The sequence below is a fragment of the Pomacea canaliculata genome, linkage group LG12 (assembly GCF_003073045.1).
Source record: "Pomacea canaliculata isolate SZHN2017 linkage group LG12, ASM307304v1, whole genome shotgun sequence".
Lineage (NCBI taxonomy): Eukaryota > Metazoa > Mollusca > Gastropoda > Architaenioglossa > Ampullariidae > Pomacea > Pomacea canaliculata.
In genome coordinates this window covers 9,268,210-9,291,387 of record NC_037601.1, presented here as the reverse complement: position 1 = coordinate 9,291,387, position 23,178 = coordinate 9,268,210, and the positions used below count along the sequence as shown (strand labels likewise).

General features: G+C 45.3%; 1 protein-coding gene across 1 annotated transcript in view; it reads left to right on the top strand.

Moving 5' to 3' along the window:
• LOC112576671 overlaps positions 1–23,025 on the top strand; it is a 110,247-nt gene extending 87,222 nt beyond the window's left edge. The window contains 4 exon segments of the mRNA XM_025259296.1: positions 8,597–10,030; positions 10,033–10,127; positions 11,758–11,955; positions 12,243–23,025. Coding sequence (XP_025115081.1) covers positions 8,597–10,030; positions 10,033–10,127; positions 11,758–11,955; positions 12,243–14,945 — 4,430 coding nt within the window. The 3' untranslated portion in view covers positions 14,946–23,025.
• Positions 23,026–23,178: the final 153 nt, after the last annotated feature.

Sequence of the window (23,178 nt, the reverse complement as noted above, 5' to 3'; positions counted from 1 at the left end):
TAGCGCTCGCCGAGACTCGTGACGGCAGCTCACACGCGCCAGGTGTGCAGGTGTGGGGATGTCCACACTGAGACGACTGAGGTCACAGGTCTGCTGAGGTCACAGGTCACAGGACTAAACTTGGGGCTGCGGTGCTCAGTACAAGAATACGAACGAGGAGTGAATGCTCTAAGGTTAGTTTCCCCAGACTCTTGCCACAGCCACACCTCGGTCATCACCGTGGTGTCACGAGTCTCACTCCAGCCCAGCTTTATTTCCGAAAAACTTTCTTGCCTGCTTGATTTTTATTCTTCAGGAAGTAAGGAAGGTCGTAAATCTTGTCGTCGACTGATTTAAGTCGGTTTCTGACCCCACCTTGCAATACCCCTTTCCTCACACACCCGTCACAACGCACCCACCACTCATACACCATCTCAACTTACCCCCGAAAAACAAACAACCAAAACAGCGACAACTCGGAGAGAGAAAAGAAATTAGTCATCAGCCAGTGTTTACACACGTCGGAAGTCATCAGACGACACCTCCACCCGTTGAGGGCGCTGGGGTAGCTGTGGGTCGGAGGCAAAACGTGGGAGACAGACATGCACCATGTGTAGGGTTGCGGTGGAGTACAATAATATTGGTCACGTGACTTGCAACTGCGTCCCAGCAGGTGACGTCTCGGGTCGCGATTGTGTCGAGTGGGCGACGATGGCAGGACTTGAATGATGCGATGTGGACGGCCTCTTACGTCACGTGGGGTACTCCAGTCACCGAAGACGCATGTGTGGAACTGTCCTTGAATGCTTCAAACCTTGTTGTCGGGTGTGTGGTGGTGGTGTGTGGCGGTGGCCGAGTGGTGTCGCCATGTGCTGTGTCATGTGACCGCTTGGCGAGCGTGCGCCGTGCGGCTTTAGTTCGGAAAGAAAGAGAGAGGACCTGCTTGGGATCCAAACTTTCATTGTAGTCACCAGTCACCGGGAAAAGATTTATGATATTCGTCAGTCGGCACGGAGAGATTTGTTCTTGTTTTATTGTGTCGAGGCTGACGCCATCTGACAGGACGCGGGCCACTCGTTCAGGAAGGGCAGCCTTGACCTCTCTGTCGCTGACGTTGTGGCAGGTGACAAGTAGGTGACGACCAGTAGTAACACGTCACCCAAACTCTGATCCCCCGCCTCACCCCTCCCCCACCCACGCTCGTTGCCGTAATCGGAAAAAAAGCAGACAACTCCTGTCCTCGAGCTGTCCGTCCAGACGACGTGAGGAAAATATTATCGCAGCCTGCGTTGTCTCCCTTGTTTGAAAGGAAATGGCGCGAGAGAGTAACATAAAAAAATAGTTTTAGCTCAGATTATAAGCAAATAGCCCCTTCCGTGAATTACAAACTTAATCAGCGATATTTTCATCGGTTAGGTCACGTAGTTGGGTGGTAGAGTCAAGTGCATCACGTAGGGGCAGGGGGATAACTCTACCATTACTGTCGTGACAGTAGCAGAAATGTTTGACCAGCCTCTTGGTTTGTATACTGTCCAACGACATCGACATTGCCGCAAAAGCGAAGTAGAATTAGTCTGCAACGAACAATTATTTAGCAAAGTCAAAAAAGTTTAAGTTCTTTTCGAGACTTCTTTGTTTTATTCAGAGTTCACTCACATAAAAATGACCTCTGACCCTTCACCCGAATCCGAGAGGTCCACCCCCATCCACTCCACCACCCTCGTCACACTTTCCTGCTCCACCTCCTGTCCCCACGCGGAGGTCGGGTGTCACATGATCTCCTGGCATGGCAGCCGTTCGTCAACCACCACGGTCCCGGCGTTGAAGAGATTTGCATGACGATGTCGTAAACACTTGGAGTAATCTGAATATCATCGGAAGGAAGGATTTGCGACAGTGAAATACGAGCAACTCTACAGCCATTTGCATGATGGTCGTCAAGGCCGAGCACTCCCGGGCCACGACTCCGCCGCCTGTGGACCCCGGGTGTGTGTTACCCAAGATCACAATGCCAACCCAACCGCCAAACTAAATTAAAGCGTCACGTGATACAAATTGTTCACATGTAATTGTGGTGATGGAAGATAGATGCAGAGGTCATAGTCACTGAGATACAGCTTATTGGTTATTGTACCCGCTGCATCCACAGCCGGTAGTTAGAAGTGATTGTGATGCTCGGAGGAGAGGGGTAGGGTGGGGTGGAGGAGAAGAATGGTGGATTATCGCCCCTTTCTCGTCAAGCGAATTATCTGCGATATCCGGGGTGTCGGTGGCACTCTCATTCGCTCACCACTATTATTTGCTCGGTCTGCTTGGAATCATTTGCTAAAAGTGCAATTATTTGCAAATTCTCGTCTGACACCACTGGTTTTCATTACCTCCAAACCACCTTCCGACACTGATGAGCATTTTGCTGTCCGACACTACGTCCGACAAACATTTTCCGAAATCTGACAAGCATTTTGCCTGCCGACACTTATACGTCTGACAAGCATTTTGCCTGGTAATACAAGATTCTGACAAGCTTTCTGCCTGCTCCCACACACTTGCTGTCATTTTTGCAGGGTGACACACTGACATGCTGTCTGTAGGGTGACTTCACGTCTGACAGACATCTTGCCGGCTGACACGCCGATTCCAAGAATCATTTACAAGCGAGATTGTGGGTGGATCGCATCTGCCTCCTCGGCTCACCCTCCACACACTCACACATATGACACCCCTCCTCCCCCTCCAAAAGCTGCAAAACAAAGCGGGCCATGTCAATTTCTGTCTTAGATGATTAGTGGCAATTGCCGCCAATTCACTCCGGCGAGTGCGTGTGACCTCACCAGGAGGCGCTCGACCCCGTAAATCAGTGTCAACAGGGGAGAGTACGTCGTATGCACCCATCTTGGGAGTTGCTGGAGTGGGGGGGGGTGAGTGTGTGTGAGGGGGGTGAGGGTGGAAGAAAGGCTTTGGGAGGTTTTTTGTGCTTTAAGCGGATGGGGACAAAGCTTTGACAACAGGATGAGTTTGATTGATGAACTGCGGAGGCGAAACAAGGAGGGGGACGGGAGGAGCTGTGTGTGTGAGAGGAGAGATGAGAGGCCATTCTAGAACGTTTGTATACAAAAGTAGACAAGTTTCTGTATCAACATATTCACAGCTGAACACCTCGTTGTTCATTCATTTGCCAGCACGTGATTTGTTTACGGTCACCACACACAGGTGAGAGAGACCACGTGACTTGTCCCTGGAGACGATGTAAGATAATATTTTATTTATTTATGTTGGATGTGGTGGTGGGTTTAGTTACTGATCACCGTGAGTGTCGATAGTCTGGTCCTGAGACTGCGCATCGTCAGTCCTGTCTGGAGGTACCAGCAGTTCCGTTAAGTTCTCTCCCTCCCGCCTCACTAAAAAACCTCCCAGACCTCCCCGTCCCCCCCTCAACACGTCTTTCAATCATTCGCCCCGCCCCAGCAGTCCTCATCCCTCTCCTTTCTTCTCCCCCCTCCCAGCACGATCAGTGCATGATAGACTGGCTGTCACTTGCCATGTCACCCCTCCTGACAGCCATCATAGAAAATGGCGGGCCAACTGCCCCCTGCCTGCAGTTTGAATCTCCCCGACAGGACTGCGGACAATCTGTCTTTCCAGACGCCTGTCAACCGCTTCTGCGCCCGCCTCCTCTCCTGGCTGTCCGAGAACTTGTAAATCATGAGCGCCATTCGATGAAATGGCTTTTGGGTCAACTGCTCGGCGGGAGGAGGACAGGCCAAAGTAATGTTTACTAGGTGTTGTGTTGGAGGAGTCGGCCAACAACAGGGGAAGTCGTCTGACATTTGTGTGTACGTCTGCTTGCCTGCTGTGGAAAGGTTGCGAGCATCGCACACCCTACCCACCCACTCACCTGGCGAGTGACCAACATTCACCAGGCCAAAAGATGACCGGAGTACCCGGATGATTACCTCCAAAAGTGGTCCGCGACTCGGGTTGATAATGGAGGTAAGAATATGTGGTGCTGGCGGTTAATTTAGTAGGAAAGTGCTTCCACCTTAGATTTCGTACTATGGGTGGGGAAGAAGGGATGGGGGAACTGGAGTACCCGGGGAAAACCCCCGACACCTTGCGGACAATTATCACACACAGTGTCCCGAGACGAGATGTGAACCATGAGTGTCTCACTTCATTGGTGGCAAGCGAGTGTTTGAACCACTACACTACCTGGCGCCCTTTGCTGACCTGTAGGCAACAGGTTTGGTTTTATCTGAGGTGGTATGTATGTAGGTGTGGGGTAGAATAATGTCAGTGTGGATGACACTGAATGCTTGGCGAGACAGTGATCCCAAGAAAACGACGGTAAAGTCACGTGACTTAAAGGTCGAGTTGATACGCAGTCACACCAAGTATAAATGCGATCAGCAGACTACAAGAATGAGACCAGTGGTCACGTTAGAGCTCGGTAGTCTAGTTAGACTACATAATGGGGTTAATATCTATGTAAATGTGACCCGAGGTCATTACACGACATAAATGTCATCAGCGGCCATGTAAATGCTCTCGGAGGTCTTCGACTGCACAAAGACGGATCAGCGATCAAGTGAGAAGACGGACAAGTTGGAGGATAATTTCAGTCAGTCGATGGTAGACAGATGGATCTGTGACAAAGACAGCTCTGCGCACCGACGCCACGAGTTCTGGGCTTGTGGGATTGACCATTAGCCTTTGACCATTGACCTTTGCCTTGCTTTATCTTTACTGCAAGAAGTGTAGGTCGGCGGTTTTCTGGTTCACCAGATCAGCCAAGCTCACGGTTTGTAGGATGAGGATTTGATTTGAGAGGAAAGCCAACAGCTGTTCTTGATGGTAGGTGAGCAGTTTTTGTTGAACTCACGTCCTTGAACCCAGGCAACGACTGACACCCACCACCACCCCCAGGTACCCTCCCGTAGCCGAGAAACGCCGTGCATGTGTGACGTTTGTGGAAGGCCGTGCCAGACGTCACCCTGCTTTGTCTTATTCCACGTGACGTGTGTCAGGTCCCACACCAGGCCCCTCCTTGCCAAAAGTAAAAAAAAAAAACAAGGTCCGCTCTGAAAGTCTTGTCATCCTGTAAACAAGAAGTTACCGCCCTTGGCCCTTGAGCTCTTGGCGGCGTCTCGCGACTCGTGAGTTATGTTTCCTGAGGACAAGCTCGCCATCTGTCCGGAACACGCGTCATCCGCTAACAATGCTGACGTCACTTTAGTGTGGAAACAAGCGAGGGGTGGGGTAGGGGGAGCGGGAGCGAGGCTGTGAGGGAGGGAGGGAGCGGCGTGAGGTCGATAGCCTGGGGTCGCAGGGTGAGAGTCGTTCACCTTTGAACGGCAGTGTAACCGTAGCGCCTAGTGGGAATTTGATGTGACGTTGACATACTGCTACTTTGTCTGTCTGCTTCTTGACTGAGCTCTTTCCGTCGGCACGCTACTCCCACCCCACCCCCACCCTCCTGTCTGCTGGCCCCTTCCTCCCCTCCCCCCGTCTGGTGGCCGCCCTGCCCGACCGCCCGGTGACGTACGACCGTGGACACAGTCGTTAGTACACGTGCCCGCCTGCAGAGGTCAGCCTTGTGATGGCTTTCGTTAGCTCAATTTATTTTCACTCACTCCGAGGGGTCCCCCCATGCAAAGTAGGTCCGCGCGTGCGCGCTGCTGCGTCTGCACGTGCCTCCGCGCACGGTTATCGCACGTGTAATTGATTGTAGGTAGTGGAGTGAGCTCCCATCAGTGAGTGGCTCATCAGCGACTGGCGATCTGGCAGAAAGGGAGAGCAACCCCCCACATACGAGTGACAGAGTGAACAGAGGAGGACTAAATCGTTCCCAGCGACAGAGGGAACAAAAAAAAAGGTGGAAAAGAAATAGGGAATCCTTCAACGCCTGGAAATTAGTCAGTCGCCACAGAGAGAGAGAGGAAGAGAGGAGGACTGCAGTAGATGAACAGTCATGATGGATGGCTCGCGTGATTACGCGCTGCTGGCCTCACTTGTTATGCAGGGCGACCCCCTCCTCGCCCTCGTGCACGCGGCGTCATGGGGGAGGTAGGGGAGGTGTCCCCCCGGGTCAGTCAAGATCGGCAACTTCACTGTGACAGAACACATTAGAGCAGTTTTTAATTAATCGAAAACTGCGTATGCGTGCGCAGGCCTGCGCCAGTAAAAGGCGTTTTTCACCACAGCCTGCCTCGTGCGTGTTTAGCACAACAATAACATGTTGCCATCCGTAATTTACAGCTCGTGAAGCTGCTTATCGTTAATTTATTTACACATCTACTCACCATGTAAACAATATTGTATACCTGTTTGTTGTATTGCTGTAATCGTCATTGGGTGATCCACTCGTTGTTATTGTTATACCTGGGGTGAAAAGTTGTTTTGTTTTTTTTTCGTACCCGGACTGCGAGTCTCGTTCTTCGTTTGTGGGAGGAAAAGCATGTAACACCAAAAAGGGAGATAACCTACATCGCAGGACCTGCACAGCCGACACGTCTTTCGCGTTCCACAGATGATGGCTGTCAAGAGGTTTTATGTGTTTATGAAGTCGGGATATTTTCTCCATGTTTTCTTTGCTGCCCTAGAAGTTTCTCTTACAGCAAAGGGGACACAGAGAAGATGCAGTTCGCAGCAGACGAACCATCTGACACAACGGTTGTCAGCCCCTCGTCACGGGGAGGGCGCGTACCAATGTGACGTCACAGGGCAGGGGGTCGATTGGTGACGTCAGCCTCCCCGATCCCCATTTGTCGTTGGCCGTGTGTCCACCTGTATCATGATGCCGGGGGGGGGCCCAGCAACATGCCAGCAGTCACCCACTTAGCCGCACCAGTCAGCAGAACCCGAGGCGAGAGAAATCAATATGGCGACGGATCCTGGGCTCACGGTGTTAACATCTCGCCTGCTGGTCCGGCGCCTGGCCTCCCAGGACTGCTTGACTCTCCTCGCTCTTGTCTCACGTACAGTCTCGCTGTTCCTCATTTCCCATCTACCTCCCCCGTCCCTTTCCTATCCCTCCTCCTCCCTCCTACACCTTTCTGTGTGCTCGTGTCACGTGACCTTAGTACACTTCAAAAACAGGATCGGCGACCGCAGGGTCGGCCTGGGCGCGGCGCGTTTATCTGAGATGATCCTGGCGGACAGTGGCAAGACCCTTCAGGCAGGCACGGCGGAGGAGACGGGAGAGGTCTGTCCCTGTCAACAAATCTGCCATCCGCATTGACTGTGCCCCACTCCCCCCGGTTCCCCCCCGATACCTACCTGCTAACTAACACAGTCGTAACTATGTGAAAGTGTGTGTGGAGGGGGAGATGGGGAGGCGCTGAGAACTGTGAGAGTGGTGGAGGAAAGTGAGGTTGTCGAGGAGGAGATGGGGAGGGGTGAGATGGGATGGAAGGTGTAGGGGGTGAGGGGGAGAATGTCTTGTGTTCGTGACCCGCCTGTGGTCACCGACCAGACGCGACTAATGCTGGGCAGTATAAATCACCGGAGCTCCCGACAGAGATTGGCCGCAGCGGTGGTGGTGGTGGTGGATGGGGCGCTGACGGTGATGCTCCTTCCCTGACACCCTCCATCCTCCTCTCACGCGCGGCGGGCTTGTCCCTGTCGTGGGTGTAACACGGGAGACAGCGCCATTGACAGGGGAGAGAAGCGAGGTAGGGGGACCAGTGGGGGGGGGGGGAGGCGACTGATAGTAGCAGGAGTGCGCGGCCAGTAGAAACGGCGTAGAGGGGAGAGGAGTTGTCGTCAGCGATGGTGTCGATACGGCGGTGTGAGTGATGCGTTTCGACAACCTGCCGGCAGGTGACTTTTGCTGCCAGCGAATTGAACAACAATGCAAGTGATAGAAGTGGACTTGGCTTTCACGACCCCGACCCCGACCCCAGTCTGTCCTCCACACGCCCGGCTCGTCTACCATCGCCCCTCCCCCACCTCCGACACCGTCACCTCCGTCGTCAGCGCCATGCGCCCCTCCCTCCCCTCCGCCCGGCCCCCAGTTCTCTCCCTTGCCTCTTGCCGCCACCCTCTCGCTGTTTTCGCCGTGGCTCCGCTGAAAAGGGGAGGCAATGGTAGTGACAGCAACAGATTTATGACACAATTCACATCAGCGATCCCTTTGAACTGCATGCGTGCCGCAGGCACTTTCCGGGTTTTCTCCTTTCCCCCCATCAACCACCCGCTCCCCCGCCTCCCTCCCGCCGCCAACTCTCCACCTCTTTCTACGAGGTCTGCCGGCTGCGGCTGCTGTTCTGAAAGCTTCACTCAAGCGTGTGGCTTGCCCGCCCCCTCTGCCAGTGGTGGACATACAAGCCTGGAGTCAGGTCGCACACGTGTGGTGTAGTTGCCGTCGTCTGCTAGATACACCCCAAGGTCGCCTGCCAGCTGCCAGCATTGTGGTCTGAGTGGGCAGATGTGGCTGATGACTGATTCAAAGAAGAATGTTAACTGACGACTAAAGATTAACACGGGAGGGCAAGATAGTTGGTGTGTTGTTAGCTTGACAACAGTAATATGCATGTGAGTTTACATGATTTGCTCTCACTCTCCTCCTCCACATCCTTCCTCTTTGTTATTTTTAACATGTTTCCGTTATTTATTACAGGTGCTCCTTCAGACGATGCTGCAGGCCATGGGTCAGCAGATGCAGGGAGAGACAACGCCAGTCCTGTAGCCACAGATGATGACGACGATGATGCAGAAGAAGATACCACAGGAGATGAGGAGACTGGTCCACAATCTCAGCCACAACCACAGACTGGTGACAGGCTGCTGTCATGTGCAACAGAGAAGTGTCAGGCCCAAGATCTGCTGCAACTGTGTGAGGTTGAGAGAGCAGCTGAGTCAGAGAAAGTGACCTCAGAGAGCCCCCAGCCAAGTCTCAACATATCAGCCCCAGTGCCCCTGACAAGCTTGTCTAATATGACTGTTCCTGCCACCTTTGGCGATGCCAAAACCAAGGACGATGTGATAGGTGCTGTGGGCAAAACCAGTTCTGCTAAACCCGCCACTGCCGTTAGTGGCAGCGCTTGGCATCCTGATCACACTGGTTCCGAGGGTACTTGCACCACACCAGACCAGGTTTCGAGCAGTCCTACCAGGATGGCATCTGTCATCGTCCCCATGGCTTCCATTGCCAGGAAGATTGCAGCATCCCCAGAAGAGAAGGCTGTGGATAGGGCTACTCTCATATCCCACACTCACAGCCATCAGTCCCACCACAGGAGTTTGTATGAAAAGATGATTGCCATAGCACCTGCATCGGCTACGGTCACTGGGACCATAGAGGACCAGCCACTGGACCTGTCCAAAAAGTCCAGCAGGCCTAGGTCTGTTTCAGATCCAGACCCTCCAACAGCTTCCCGTGTAGGTGGCGGCAGCAGTTTGTTGGGGTTGGAGCGTGAGGGAGCAGCGTTGGTGAACGGCAAGTCAAGTTTGGAGAGCCTGCAGAGAAGGTTTGGGGGAGACTTTGCTCTAGAGCAGATGCGTCGACCGAGCAGCATCATCCCCCTCCAGTCAACAGTCCTCTCCACAAGTGCTGCCCTCCGCCCCCTGGCCCCACCTACCAATGGGTTCAGCAGTTTGGGGTCATCTTCATTAGTATCTGCAGGCTACCACCATCACCACCACCAACACAATCACCACGGTCACCACAGCTCCTCACACCACCAAGGATCTCTTCCACCAAAGCCAGGTCTTCCACAAATGGGAGATCACCTTGACAAACTGCTGTCAGCGGCTTGCAGCAAGAGCAGCAGTCAGCCGTCATTATCTGCCCCTTCCTCAAGCAGTGCTTCATCTGCTGCAGCCAGGAAGCCTTTGACCTCATCAGCAGTGCAGAACCGGTCCAAGAAAACTGAATCCAGTGCATGCCCAAAGACAAAGTCTTGTAGCAGCAGTAGCAATGTGTCAGCCGTGTCAGGGGCAAGCAGCAACAGCACATCAGGGGGAATCAATGGAGGTGACAGCGAGAGTAAGTACACGATTCACCGCTGCTCATGTCAGAAAACGTTTGGAACATTGTACGCATTGAGCGCACATCTCAGGAGACAGGACATGTGCCAGGATCCAGCAAGCAAGCCTCTCTCATGGATTACCCGAAGCTCGTTCGTGGACAGGATATGTGGCTGAATCAGGTAATACAATTACAAAAATGAATTCAGTTAAAACTGTTCTCTTTCCAATAGGAGTCTAAACATAAATGTTGAGGCAAGAGAGAACAAATAGTGTAAGGGAGGTTATGTGTGGAAAAACAAGAGGATGGGGGTCTCAGAGGTGGGTAACCAAATGTGATAGAAGGGAGGTAATTTATGATGGAAGAATGACACTGAATACACACCAAAGAGGGAAGAACAGTGCAATAAGTACATCCACCATTATAATTATAACACAGCGCATATCTCTAGTGCCAAAGCCAGGCTTAAAATGCTTTACAGATGCTACACATGAAGGTGAACAGATCAGTTAAGATCACAATCAAGTTTAGAATTAGGAGCTACAGTGCTTTTCTAAAACAAATTTTTAGCTGAGTAGCTGTCTTAACTCTCTCCAGTCATAGCTGTCTGCTGCAAGTGGTTTACAACTACTAATACTGCTTTTTCTAGAAAAAGTCACACAAAATGGCCTTCACAGCATGTAAGGATGGTGTTAGAATATTTGTAAACACAACAGTAATTTTTCATGCAGACTGAAAGATGTCATGGTCAAGAACTCAATAAACCACCATACATGCCATGGGGAATCTGCTTGCTGGAGAACTACATTTTAATTCAGGGTTGATAAACATACTTATGTAACCACTTCACTCACAGGGCCTGCAAGCTTTGTCCCTTGCTACTTACACTGTTCATGTCTCACTACATCAGCTTCATGAATGATTTGCAAAATTTGCTACCATGAGGACTGGTTATTATTGCAAGTAAATTTTTCTTGTCTTTTTGAAACTTCACATGAGTTAGCCAGCTATTGAGACAGTAACAGCCACAAAGCATCGACAGAATAATCTCCGTCTTCTTGCCATAGACCGTCCAGAATGTTTGATGACTCCATCAGAAATGATTGAGACCGCAGTGCACATTATCAACATTAGTGTATATATGTAATAAATCAGGATTATAATGATATTGAGTGAATAGACCTCATCAAGCAGTGCAGCAACCTGAGTCTGATAGTATTGGATCTTTCAAGAAAAATCTGAAGACTCACTTGTTTAAACTTTTTTGAAGTTTTCATTTGACCTGCAGTTTGGTGGCTGCTGGGATCACCGCGCATTGAGCGCATCTTTGTGATGCGGATACTGGCGCGCTATAAAACTACATCATCATCATCATCATCATAGACACGACACAATGGTTCTCACTGGACTTTTATAATACTCTGGTTCTTTCAAATCTGAAAGAAATTAACAGTTGTATGATATTGTAGTGGAGCTAGATTTAGCTGCAATGTTCCTGTTTGTCTAGTTTCCTGGATACAGAAGTATGCTTGCCTGGAAAAGGCAAATGAAATTGTGTTCCTTTGCTTCAACCTGCATTACCATTTCAAGTAAATGATTGCAATATGTTAGGCATCGAGTGAGGTCCATAAGAGACCAAAGAATTGTGATAAGAAATTATTCATTATCTTTTTCTTTGTGGGTGTCTCAGTATCAAAATTCATATACAAATGCAGTTGACATGTATGTGTGCTTTTGTATGTACCACATCACCTGCAAATGATTGATGCTAACTACTTGTTTACAGTACTAACCTCTCTCTCTCTTTTCAGGAGTCAGAACAGACACGTCGTATTTTACGGTGCATGCAGTGTGGAGAATCATTCAAGTCATTACCAATGCTGACTGTCCATATGATGCAGACTCAACACTACTCAAAAATTGTCAGTGCAGACCATGGACGTCGATCCCACAAATGCTCAGCATACTGTGAGCGAGAGCTGGACCGCGAGTGTATCTTTAAATGCAAGGTGACTCCTTGCTTTTCTGAAACTCTAGTCCTGAATGATGCGAATTTGAAATGTTGTGGAAGGTCCTATTACAGTTAGAAAATCAGTTACTAAAATTGTAGATTATGCAGGTATTTACTCACTCAGCATCTCCAATGAGTTGAAAAAGATTTATCAAATGCCAAAATTCCCAGAAGGTATAAAATGTGTGAGGGGTGAATAACAGAACATCTTTGTTTCTTTATCAGTATTTTCTTTTCTCCTGCCTTCAGAATATTTTGACAACATTTTTTCATTCAATTTTTCAGGTGTGTCAGGATACCTACCCTGACATGGAGGGTCTAGCCAACCACATGATTGTATCAGGCCACCATAAAAAGCAAGTTCTCCGTTCTCATAACTATCCTGAGCTGGGTTTGCGACACAAACAACGCAAGCGTTTCTTAAGTGATGACCAGGCTGGATCTACAGTTGCCTCCCTTCTGGAATACAAGAGGAAGTACTTGGGAGGCAGTGGTGGGTCCAATGGCTACCTGAGTCAGGTGGGTCAGCCCTCAGGAACTACTGCAGCTGACAGTCACATCTCGTGTGAGGTGTGTGGCAAAAAGATTGAGACACGTCAGTTTGTGGAGCACATTAAGGCATGCCTCAGGCAAAAATCTGAGGTGATTGATGCTCTGAAAAGCAAACTGTCTGCTGAGGAGAATGCCACAAGCAAATCAGGGGGTGCCAGACCTTTTGGTGAAGCAGTGCCAGCATCTTGTTCAGCTTCCTCGCCTGATGCAAATGAACAACCTCTTCCAAGCACAAAAGACAGCGCCCTCTTCAAACGTCTTGAAGTAGCATCACAGAGCAACACTGGGTCATCTGATGATAAGAAACTGGTGATGCTGAAGAAAGAGAGTGGTGGTGATAATGACATTGATGATAACTGTCAAAAGGATATGAGATGCAAATATTTGGCAGAACCCGTGGATACTGACTGTAAAGAAATTGAAGGTGAAAACTTTGCAAAATCCCAGATGAAAGATGTGGAAAACAGCCGTGTGAAGTCGCCGGACTGTGATGGTGATGACCCTACATCTCGGACTTTAGGAGAGAACGCTTGTGAATCAGAAACTTTTGTTAAGAAAGAATCTCTTCCTGAAGATGAAACAAAACAAACTGTCAATATTCTTCCACCATCTGATTTGTCTTTCCCATCAAAGTCATTGAAAGAAAACACAGGTTTAAGAACATCTCCATTGTTGAAAGAGAGTATGTCCAAAGAGGAGATAAAAGTTTCTCGAGACAGTTTATCTCAGCCGACTGATGAGGATAACGCTTCAAGGTCGCCATGTCCGAGCAGTGAGTTGAGCCAGTCAGGAGGCAGCAAGTTCTCTTCCCCCACAGTCAGTCCACTCTCATCCTCTAGACAGGTGCCAACTCCTGCTGCTCAAGCCTCAGCAGAGAGGGCAGTCAAGCGAGAATTGGAGGAGGAGCTGCCAGAAGAAGACAGCAGCAGTAACTGCAAGAAGATCAAATTGGAACCAGGTCTCAATGAGCAATGTGAACATCCCACGTCGGATCCCAGTGTGGTGTCATCGGAAGGATGGGAAGAGAAAAAATCTGGAGACCAAAGTAGTGGTAGTGGTAAGGAAGGAGGGAAGAGCTTAGACATAATCGACCCCAACAGCACTGAGGAGGGAGCTGCTGAGGGCGGAAGTTCAGCTCTCAAGGCAATGGAGTCCTTCATCCAGCGAAGTTTTAGTTCAAAGTTTGATGCCCGTCGCAGCTCGCTGTCACCGATGTTCAGCATGGTGAGCAGCACCACCCACCTCTCACCACTCCTTGGCATGAGCAAGGGAGTTCTCCCTCTTTCTTCCTCCCATCCTCCAGCATCTAGCAGCTCATCCTCTTTGAGTCACCTGACCAAGTTCACCAGGTTCTTTTCATCTGTCCCTTCCTCAGCCTCCAAATATCTTGATGTAGGTTTGGACATCTCCCACCCATCTTATGACAAGGGTGTCCTTTCAGCTCTCAGTGCTAAATCTGCTGAAATCCTCGAGCGTAACAGAATTCACAATAGAAGCTCACCTCATTCAGTTGTTATCAGCAGTTCACTCAAAAATACTTCAGAAACAAAAGAAAAGTCTGGTGCTCGAGATCAGAGAGGGAGTGAGAACAAGCATGAGGATATTAGTGATGAAGAGAACAATGAGGATCAAAATTGCAATCAGTCACTCACAGGGGACAGTAAGGACAAAGAGGAGAATTTGGCTGACAAGTACCTCAACCCTGATGAGGACAGCACTGATAGTATCAGCCCAAGCAAGGAGGGAGAAGAAGGTGGTAGTGGTGGAAAGTCTAGTGGCAGTACAGCTGGAAGCAGTGGGGGTGGCAGCGGAGGGAAGCAGTCCGCCTTGGACTCTCTGAGCAGCTTTGTCTATGGTCAGCCCATGACCAGCGAGCATCCTTTGGACAGCCTGCAGAAGCTGCTAGCCAAGTCTGACATTCCAAAAATGATGGCTGCTTCTGCTGCTGCCTCCCATGCCTTGTACAACCCTCACCATCCGTACCTTCACGAGCACCCCCTTGACCATATTCGCTTCACGCCTCCAGATTTTCCAACCCCTTCTTCGTCGTCGTCTCTTCCTTTGAACCTGTCGCTGAAGCCAGTGGATGGTTGCAGTGGTACAGATGATGATGACGACAACTTGGAGTACCCACTTGACTCAGAGTCGCCCTCGACTTCTCGTGATGGGGATGATCGTGACACAAACAGCCCTAGTGGGGCTCAAGGCCCAGATGGAGAATTGACTGACTATAAGTGTACTGCCTGTAGCCGCAGGTTTGCTTCCAAAGGGTCCTACAGGTATCACCTGAGTCGCTGCCACCTGTCTAGCGTCAAGAAATATGGCATCAAGGAAGCATTCAATATGTCTCCTTATGTTTACCTACCATTAGACCACACAGCCAAGTTCACCAAGTACTACCAAATGGCACAAGAGTTGGCCAACAAAGGCAAGTGATAGCATGGTGCAGGTGACCCCAGACTTTGTTGGGAAGCTTTGCAAGTGCTAGCCATCAACAGAAGACGCTTTGAATCTAAATTCCTGCGTAATCCAGGCAGGTGAGACTAGAAGCAAAGTGAGAGCATGCAAGGTTTTATATTGGGTGTTCACTGCAAGCAGGATGCAAGTGGGTAGCAATGACCAGTGAACTGTACAGCCAGATGGCCATGGGCTATGAGTGGTGTTTTATGTGGCCTTGACATGAATAAAAATAGGTTTCATCCTGCCAGTGGCAAGCCTGATGACCTGCAGTTGACTCCTGGATTCTTGAAGTTCTGAAACACCAGGGGAGATGGGTGAAGGTGGATGTGAGCCTGCATCTCTAAGGACTGAGTTTGACAGAAGTATCTTTAACTACCTCTGCAAAGTGACCACAGCACAAGGATACTACAAAAGCATGTACATTGTGATTTCAAGCTAAGGGTGGCCACATGATGGCACTCTTCTAGGAAAGAGACTAGAACAAGAAATGGCAAATGTAGAAATGGACATGATGTGTAGTATGTTTTTTCTAGCCTATGTAAGTTACAGAAAATGGCATTAGAAAGATTGTACTGGACCAATGAGCATCACCTTACAGGCGTGTACCCAGAAAGTTTTGATTTGCTGTATTTTTTTGTTTGTAGTGTGCGTACAACCCTAACACTTACACTGAAGAGATCTGAAATTTTAAATAGCTTGAAAAAATGATACATCTGTTATGATAGCTTGTCATGTATGGATAAAGCTAAATATCTGCTTGGTTGACACAAATCAGTTCTGAAACTTATTCTTATCCTTTTCAACCATTGATGAGACCTCAGTTAATAAATACCAACCATAGCATTGGCAGACACAATCCACAATGCCTCTAGAAGTTTTTGTATTTAAGACCACCCCTGAAACCTACATCATATTGGATTGTAAAGCTTTCAAGAGGTTTTTGTGAAAAGTAGACTGTCATATTAAGCCAGAATGAAGAACAGTAAAAGAAGCATGCATCTACTCCGATTCTAAGCTATGTGTGACGTCAGTGTGATGTCTCTGTAAAAGTGAAGCATTATTGAAATTCCTTCTCAAGTAAAAATGGTTGAATTTTGTCTTGTCCAATGAGCATCCATTGGAAACCAAGACTAAATAAATTTTCAGTTTTAGAGTTTTGCTGTTTGCTTGTTTCCTTGCAAATTCTTGCACAGACTTGTGCTTAGAAATCTGCAGACATGAATTTGTGCCATTTTCCAACATCAGTTTTATTGTGAATAGTTTTTGAGCAAGTTTGCCTTTTACTGAATGTATGAAAGGTGTTTGACCTGCATAATAGTGTACCAAAGAGAATGTGTGTGTGCTTGGTTGTGGTGTACTTTGTTAGCTCTGAAGTCAGTATTCAATCGTTTGTGAGTGGCTTTTCAGACTTTCAGAAAATTAAAGTACAATATTCACAGAGATTACCAAACAGAAAGTTAGCAAGGAGAAGCAGAGCACATGATGGAAAGTCCTTTCAAGACTGTGAGACCGCCCCACCCCTCACCTCAAAAATCTTTGATTGTACATGAGCACAGGCAGTTGTTAGCATGGCTTCTAATCCTCAACCCAGATTTTTGCATGTTGCAGAATCTTCAGCTAGAAGACACTATCACCAGAGAATAAAAGTTATTTTCCAAGTATTCCTTTCAATCTTGATGAAAGCTTATGTCCAGCAGTTTTATAAATGTTATAAATCGTGCAGGCTGCAATGGTATAATTTTCAGTAAAAATGACACTGAGAGCATAGTTTATAGTTTAATCTAAACCAGGCAACAAATGTTTTCTCTCGTCTATATTTAATGCAACATTATGGGCTAGCATTGTCATCTCTTTCTGGCATTATGCAGTTGTGTTCTTAAGTCCCAATTTTGTGCGCAGTTTTCTCCCTTTAACAAATTTTAACAGCCTAAGTCAAACGTTGATAGTTTCGGTGTGTCTACACGCTTGAGTATGTATATTCTTGTGCCATTGTTCCCCTTCTGTCACTTCACACTTAAACAGCTTAGTCAAACATTGTACATGTGTCACTGACACAGCTGGCCAGTGTGTGACACTGACACAGTGTGTGTTGGTTAAAAGTCACACATACTCCCCTTCTTTCTTTCTTTCCCTCATTTAATTCAGCTCTCGTTTGAGGCTCTTTTAGACTCAAAATGACTTTGCATAAACTTCAGCAACTTTAAAAATACGTCAAATTTGTTCTTGTATTTTTACCAGTCATTTCACATAAGCTTGACCACTGCCAGGTAATCAGTTGCTTCAAATGGTTATGGAAACTATAACCATGGGCTAGTAACCACACTTCACCCAATGGCAAGGGAGGGTTGTAATTGCATTGTAAACCACATTTTTGTTCAGGTGGGAGTTATCCATGAAGGTATTCACAAGTGTCTCGTTAGAAGAATTGTTTTTGTCAACAACCACAATTGTCAATATTAAGGTTCTAAAACCATAACGGGAATTTGAAGGCAAATTCATTTAGCAGCTTAAGTAATCAGTATAGCATAATGATTATAAAGTTGAGGCATACCTGTGAAGATAAGTTTTTAGTTATTTTTAAATTAAAAATGCATGGTAAGACTGCTGTGCACACAAACTGACATAATGTAAGCAGAGTATTTATGAATGAGCTGAACTTGTACATTTACCGTTGTGATGACCATATTTGGTTATCAACAGCTGAATCATGCCATATGGACGAACGATGTAGATCATTGAGCAAAATGCATCATGTCCATCAAGTTTTACACGCCTACATTCTACTGACAGACATGTGCTAATAAATATAATGCCAATGTATTGAGGTATGGACTAGCCTGTTGTGCATTTAAGTGTATATGTCATATAACAACAGCTTCTACCAAAGTATTGTCTTGTTTCACCTGCTTGCATGCATCTTCAATATTGCTATGCTTCAGGTCTGAAATTTGATTACCAAGTTTATAATGTATAAAACTTATTTGTGATATATGCATAATGACTGATACTGTTTAATCCCTAAATGCTGTAAATAAAACAGCAAATGTCAACTATGTGTTGACTGTGTGCATTATGTTCCATTTCATTCTTGAAATCCTGTTGATGTAATCATTTTTCTAAATGCAGAAATTTATATGTAGCTGAAAAAGTCTGCCGTGGTTATCAGGACACCTGCTGTGAATGCTGCATGAAGATGAAGTTCTTTGAATCAAACCTGTTTGAATACCTTTTCATCTTTGCAAGCTCTTATCCTAAATGCCTACCTGTGTAGGCAATAAAAAAGTGCTTTTGTTGATTGCAGAAATCCTTGGCGTGTTTTATAATTTGTTCTCTCTTCTTTCACACTTGACCAGTGTTATGGCAGATGATGTAAGTTTTAGCATCGTGTCTTGTTTTGAAGTTTTGATAGTTTCGGTGTGTCTACACGCTTGAGTTGGTATATTCTTGTGCCATTGTTCCCCTTCTGTCACTTCACACTTAAAAAGTGCATTTGAAGAAAAGTTTTTTTTTCTTTTGCTTGTGAGTTATTTATACAGTAATGTCTTTACATAAGAGTAAAATATTTGTTTGAAGACTTAAGTTTGTGCAGCAATGGCATGTACATTTAGAGATCCTAATTACACACCAAGCGAATTTGTTTGCTTTGAGGTTTTAGTGTTTTATTTATGCAGCAATTGAATTACGCAACTGTGGAATACTTGTATGATGGTTGTAACAGCACCACTGAAAATTGTTTGTTAAATTGTTCTAGCAGTACAACTAACTGCATAGCACTAACTTTTACTTAAAGAAGATCCTGCATTACTTTGTTTTGGGCAAACAAGAGAATGTTTTGCTGAAGTAGCAGAAATTGAGGTTTCTAGTGTTGAGCTGTTTGCTCATACGTTTCAATGGTTGTTTTGCAGTGCACTAAACTGCAATGCACTAAATGTTTAAAATTATCCCCAAACCCATCTTTTTTAGGATTCTGTACCTGTATGTACCAACAAAATTTCATGCAAAGTTGTGAAAGTTACTAATTCTTTAGTAGATGGATGCAGTTTTGTATATCAGGTAAGGAGAGCATGATAAAAGGTATTGATACCTAATAGATACTTGCCTGGTGTACAACAGAGTTCCCAAGAGAAGGCCTGCCTATACCTAGACATCCTGAAAAGCACTGTACACTTACATTATTACAGGCATCACTGCTCACCTTTCCATCTTACACACACAGTAATAATTGTCATGATTCAAAGCTTAAGAAAACCAAATTTGTTGTCCAAGATTGTACAGAAGAAAACAGTAACCATAGCAAAAGACCGGTGCAGGCTGGGAAGGTATGCACATTTCCACATGGCTTTATCCACAGGAATGTCATCAACTACTTGAGTTTTGAAAGTAATACAGTCTGATTTATTTATCAACTGCATAATAGAGGTTTTTCATTGGGTTTTTGTTTCAAAATGAATGGTGCTATTTCATGATTCACAACCTCCTGTGGTTTTTGGAAGTGATTGTTCAAGTTTGAGAAGATTCTGTAATGTTTATCATGTTCTTGTAAGGTGGATAAAATCTTTCTTAATGTTTACCACATTGTTGTAATAGATGTTATTTTCACCTCAGAGCAAAAAAAAAAAAAACTTTTATAAACTAAAAATTTCTATTGCTCCTTATTTCCAAAGAGTATCCCTGATATTTGACAATACTTTATCAATTGGCTGATATAAACTCATTCTACATTCATTTTACTTGCTGTAACATCATTGTGGGCTTTGCTTTCTTGAAAGTATCTTAGCTTTAATTGTTGCTGAAGGAAGTCTGTCCTTTAGGCCTTGAACAGTCGCTGTGAAAGAACAGAAAGTGAGAAATCTAAATATTGTTTGATCAGAACTTTGCCAAATTCCAGTTTCACTGCAGGTGCCGAAAGTTGTTAAGCTTTACCACAATTTAGGTAAATTTAATTAATTATATTAATTTTTATTCCTCTTGAGGAATTGTGAGAAATTTTTCAAAACTTTTTTTTTCTATCAATAAATGTTTGCAGAATTCCAGACGGCACAATTTTGTTATTTTTCTGTCAGTAAACTGCAGAATTCCACTGGAACATGCCATATGATAAAAACATGTGCAGTCAACTGGAGCAATCTTTGATATGAAGTTACTAATGATAGGTAGTGAAGCTTTTCAGGTTTCCACATGGTAGTTAGATCTTATCATCTGAACATGGGGGCTGTGCATGTGTTCAGCAGACCTCTTGCTTTTAACTGGAAGAAAAATGGCAAGAAGCACCATTTTATCCCTTTTGAGTCAACTCCTTTCTGAGGAAAAATGAAGCAGTAGTAACATTAATACACTAGTATATTCTAGGAGGTTGCAAAATCCAAGGGATTATGATTATTAGGGTAAGTTTTTTATGTAACAATCCAGACAGAATCAGATAATCAGATAATCTACAAGTTCTTGTTTTATACTTCCAGGATACAATTTACAATATGCAGGATTCAGTGCGCACTTGAAAGATCATTCTGATCAGTACAAATTTTTTAAATATCGATTGATGTTGGCAAAATTCATAAATTACAGCATCTTACCTGTGATCAACACATGGTGCAGAAAAGGAGTGCTACCTCACTTGATGTTATGTTGCCCACTATGGCTGTATGCTAGGATTCATCGGGCAGTTTTCACTGATTGCACTCCAAAATATAGTAATAGTTTTAGTGACAAAAAGTTGGTTTACACCCTAGGATCATTAAATGCATACAATATTTCAGAAATGTATTTTGAGAACCAGTTGACAGACTTCGACACACCGACCGCCAATTAAGTGTTTACACTTCAGTGAAATGTTACGAGATGCTATCTTATTTGATGCTGAACCTTAACTTCTTCCGAGGTTAACAAAGGTGTATGTGTCATTAGTTCTGCATATTGCTGTTAAAGTAGCATCCAGTATTTATTTCTGCTGTTTCTTTGGCCCTTGAATTTGCATCTCTTGTGATTTTATTGTCAATGTTACATCCACCACTTCATCTGAGTCCCAACTCATTCAATTCAGTAATGGTATATGTTGGTAAATGTAGCAAAACAGATGAGATACAAATGAAATTACAATGTCAGTCAATATCTTTGCCAAAATTTGCTCTTTTTTATTTTAGACGATGCATCTTAAAATGGGTAGCAAACAATTATGGATACCTTGGCGCCAACTTCATGAATTAAACAGTCTACAAGCTTTTCAAAAGGAATAGTGTAACGCTGGTTAGGATTGAGTGAATAGTGTGGATCTAGACAGCCCACAAAGGACACAAGAATCAGGGCTAGTGAGCAAATAGAAAGCCTGTCCTGTCTAACAATAGTCAGATGGTAACCACTTGGGTGCTGAAGTCTCAGGCTTTACTTCCTGTTCTTCACAGCATATTTGTATTTTCCATCTCTGGTGTCAAGTTTTCTCAGCCACACTAGCTAAAAAAGCACAGATGATTGGCTGCATGCCAAGCTGCCATCAATCCTATACCTTAACTGCACACAGTGAGCCAGAAAAACTTTTTTTCATTTTAAAATTTGTGCTTAAAGGCATTAATTTGTGCTATGATTATGAATGGTGTCTTTAGAGTGCAATATACTTTTCGCATGTGGAATGGTCTTTAAGGGCAAAAAATATAATCTTTGTACTTAACTGCCTGTGAGCTACCGGAAATGTGTAATGACATTTAAAAAGAACAATGCTCATCAACTATTAGTTGATACAAATTATAGTTAAAGAATTGTTTAAGCGAGATGTTGAAATTGATCTCTTGTAAAAATAAAATGACAATAACATCTTTAGGTTTGCTGTAAGGGAAAACCAACACATTTTTAAGGAGGTTGAGTGTAAACACTTTCAGGATGGAAGAACAGAGCTGTAGAATACCACAAGAGACTTTTTGGTTGGGTTAAAACGGCGAGAGTGTCCACCTCCTTAGAGAAGAAAAACCACATATTTGATTTTTAAGGCAGGAGCCCCGGGATGAAACCACCTGTGGTCTGCAAACAGATATCACATTAGTGATATGGCGGACACAGTCTCAGCAACCCATTATCTTCACTACATTTTTGCAGCAGAGTGCTATAAAGAGCAATGTTTCATTAACTGACAGGTAAGAGATCTTTCAGATAACCACTGAAGTTCTCTAAAAATCAAGCAAATAAGTGATCATAGACTTAAATCAGATGTAGAGTTGGTGCATAGTTAAAAAGCATGTTCCATAACCATGGCAATTTGGAGGCCAGTGACATTTTAACTGCCACTGGTTTTAGCAACAGGTTCTGTTGGTCCCCCTTGACCCTGGAAAATTGCCTTGCCCTCCATTGTGCAACTACACTTTTTGCCTTTGCACCTTGTATGTTTTGTCTTGCCTCATTGCCTAAACTGTTTTAACAATAACGGTGCTCAGAAACACTAGGTTCAGTAGCCCTGAATTTTATTATTTGTGTGCAGATTCAGTCACTTTAGAGCTGACTTGTCTTCACAACATTGACATAGGGTTTGCTTTACTAGACAGTCAATCCTTGACTAGGATGAAATCTGGGCAGTTGAGCATTTTTTAGAGGTACCTTGACTATTTAGACTAGAATCATCACAAGTCTGCAGTTGCTTATTTTACTTTACATTATAATACACATTTAGAGGTATAGGCATTTTTTAAATACCTTCCGACTGTTCAAGACTGGCAAATTTTCTCCTTCACCATTATCTTGAAGCATAATATAAGGACAGGGGATGTAGCTCACTTGTTCTGTTCATCAGTTAATTAGGTGGATAATAATGCAATAGCTGTCAAAACCAAGGGACTTTGTCAGCATCGTTTTTTAAGAGAGCTGTTTAATGCACTTATTTTGCTGTGAAAATAGCTAATTCTTATGTCTTGGGCTTTTTTGTGCATCTACAGCAAAGTATTGTATGCATATTTCTTTTATAAGATGAGATTCAAAGTTAAAAAAAAACAACAGTACTTCCACTGTTACTTCTCTTTAAATCCTTGATGTTTGAAAACCGAACTGATCAATTAAAGTATATTTGTATTTGTTTTTACTAGTTTATTGTTGACTCTAGATTATGCCAGTGTGTATGCTTGTCTTTTGCATGCAGACACATTCTTCGATGTCCTGGAATTATAAATGCGGAAATAACAACTAAGGAGATGAAATCGTTGTGTGAACCCTCTTATTCACAGACATATCATCT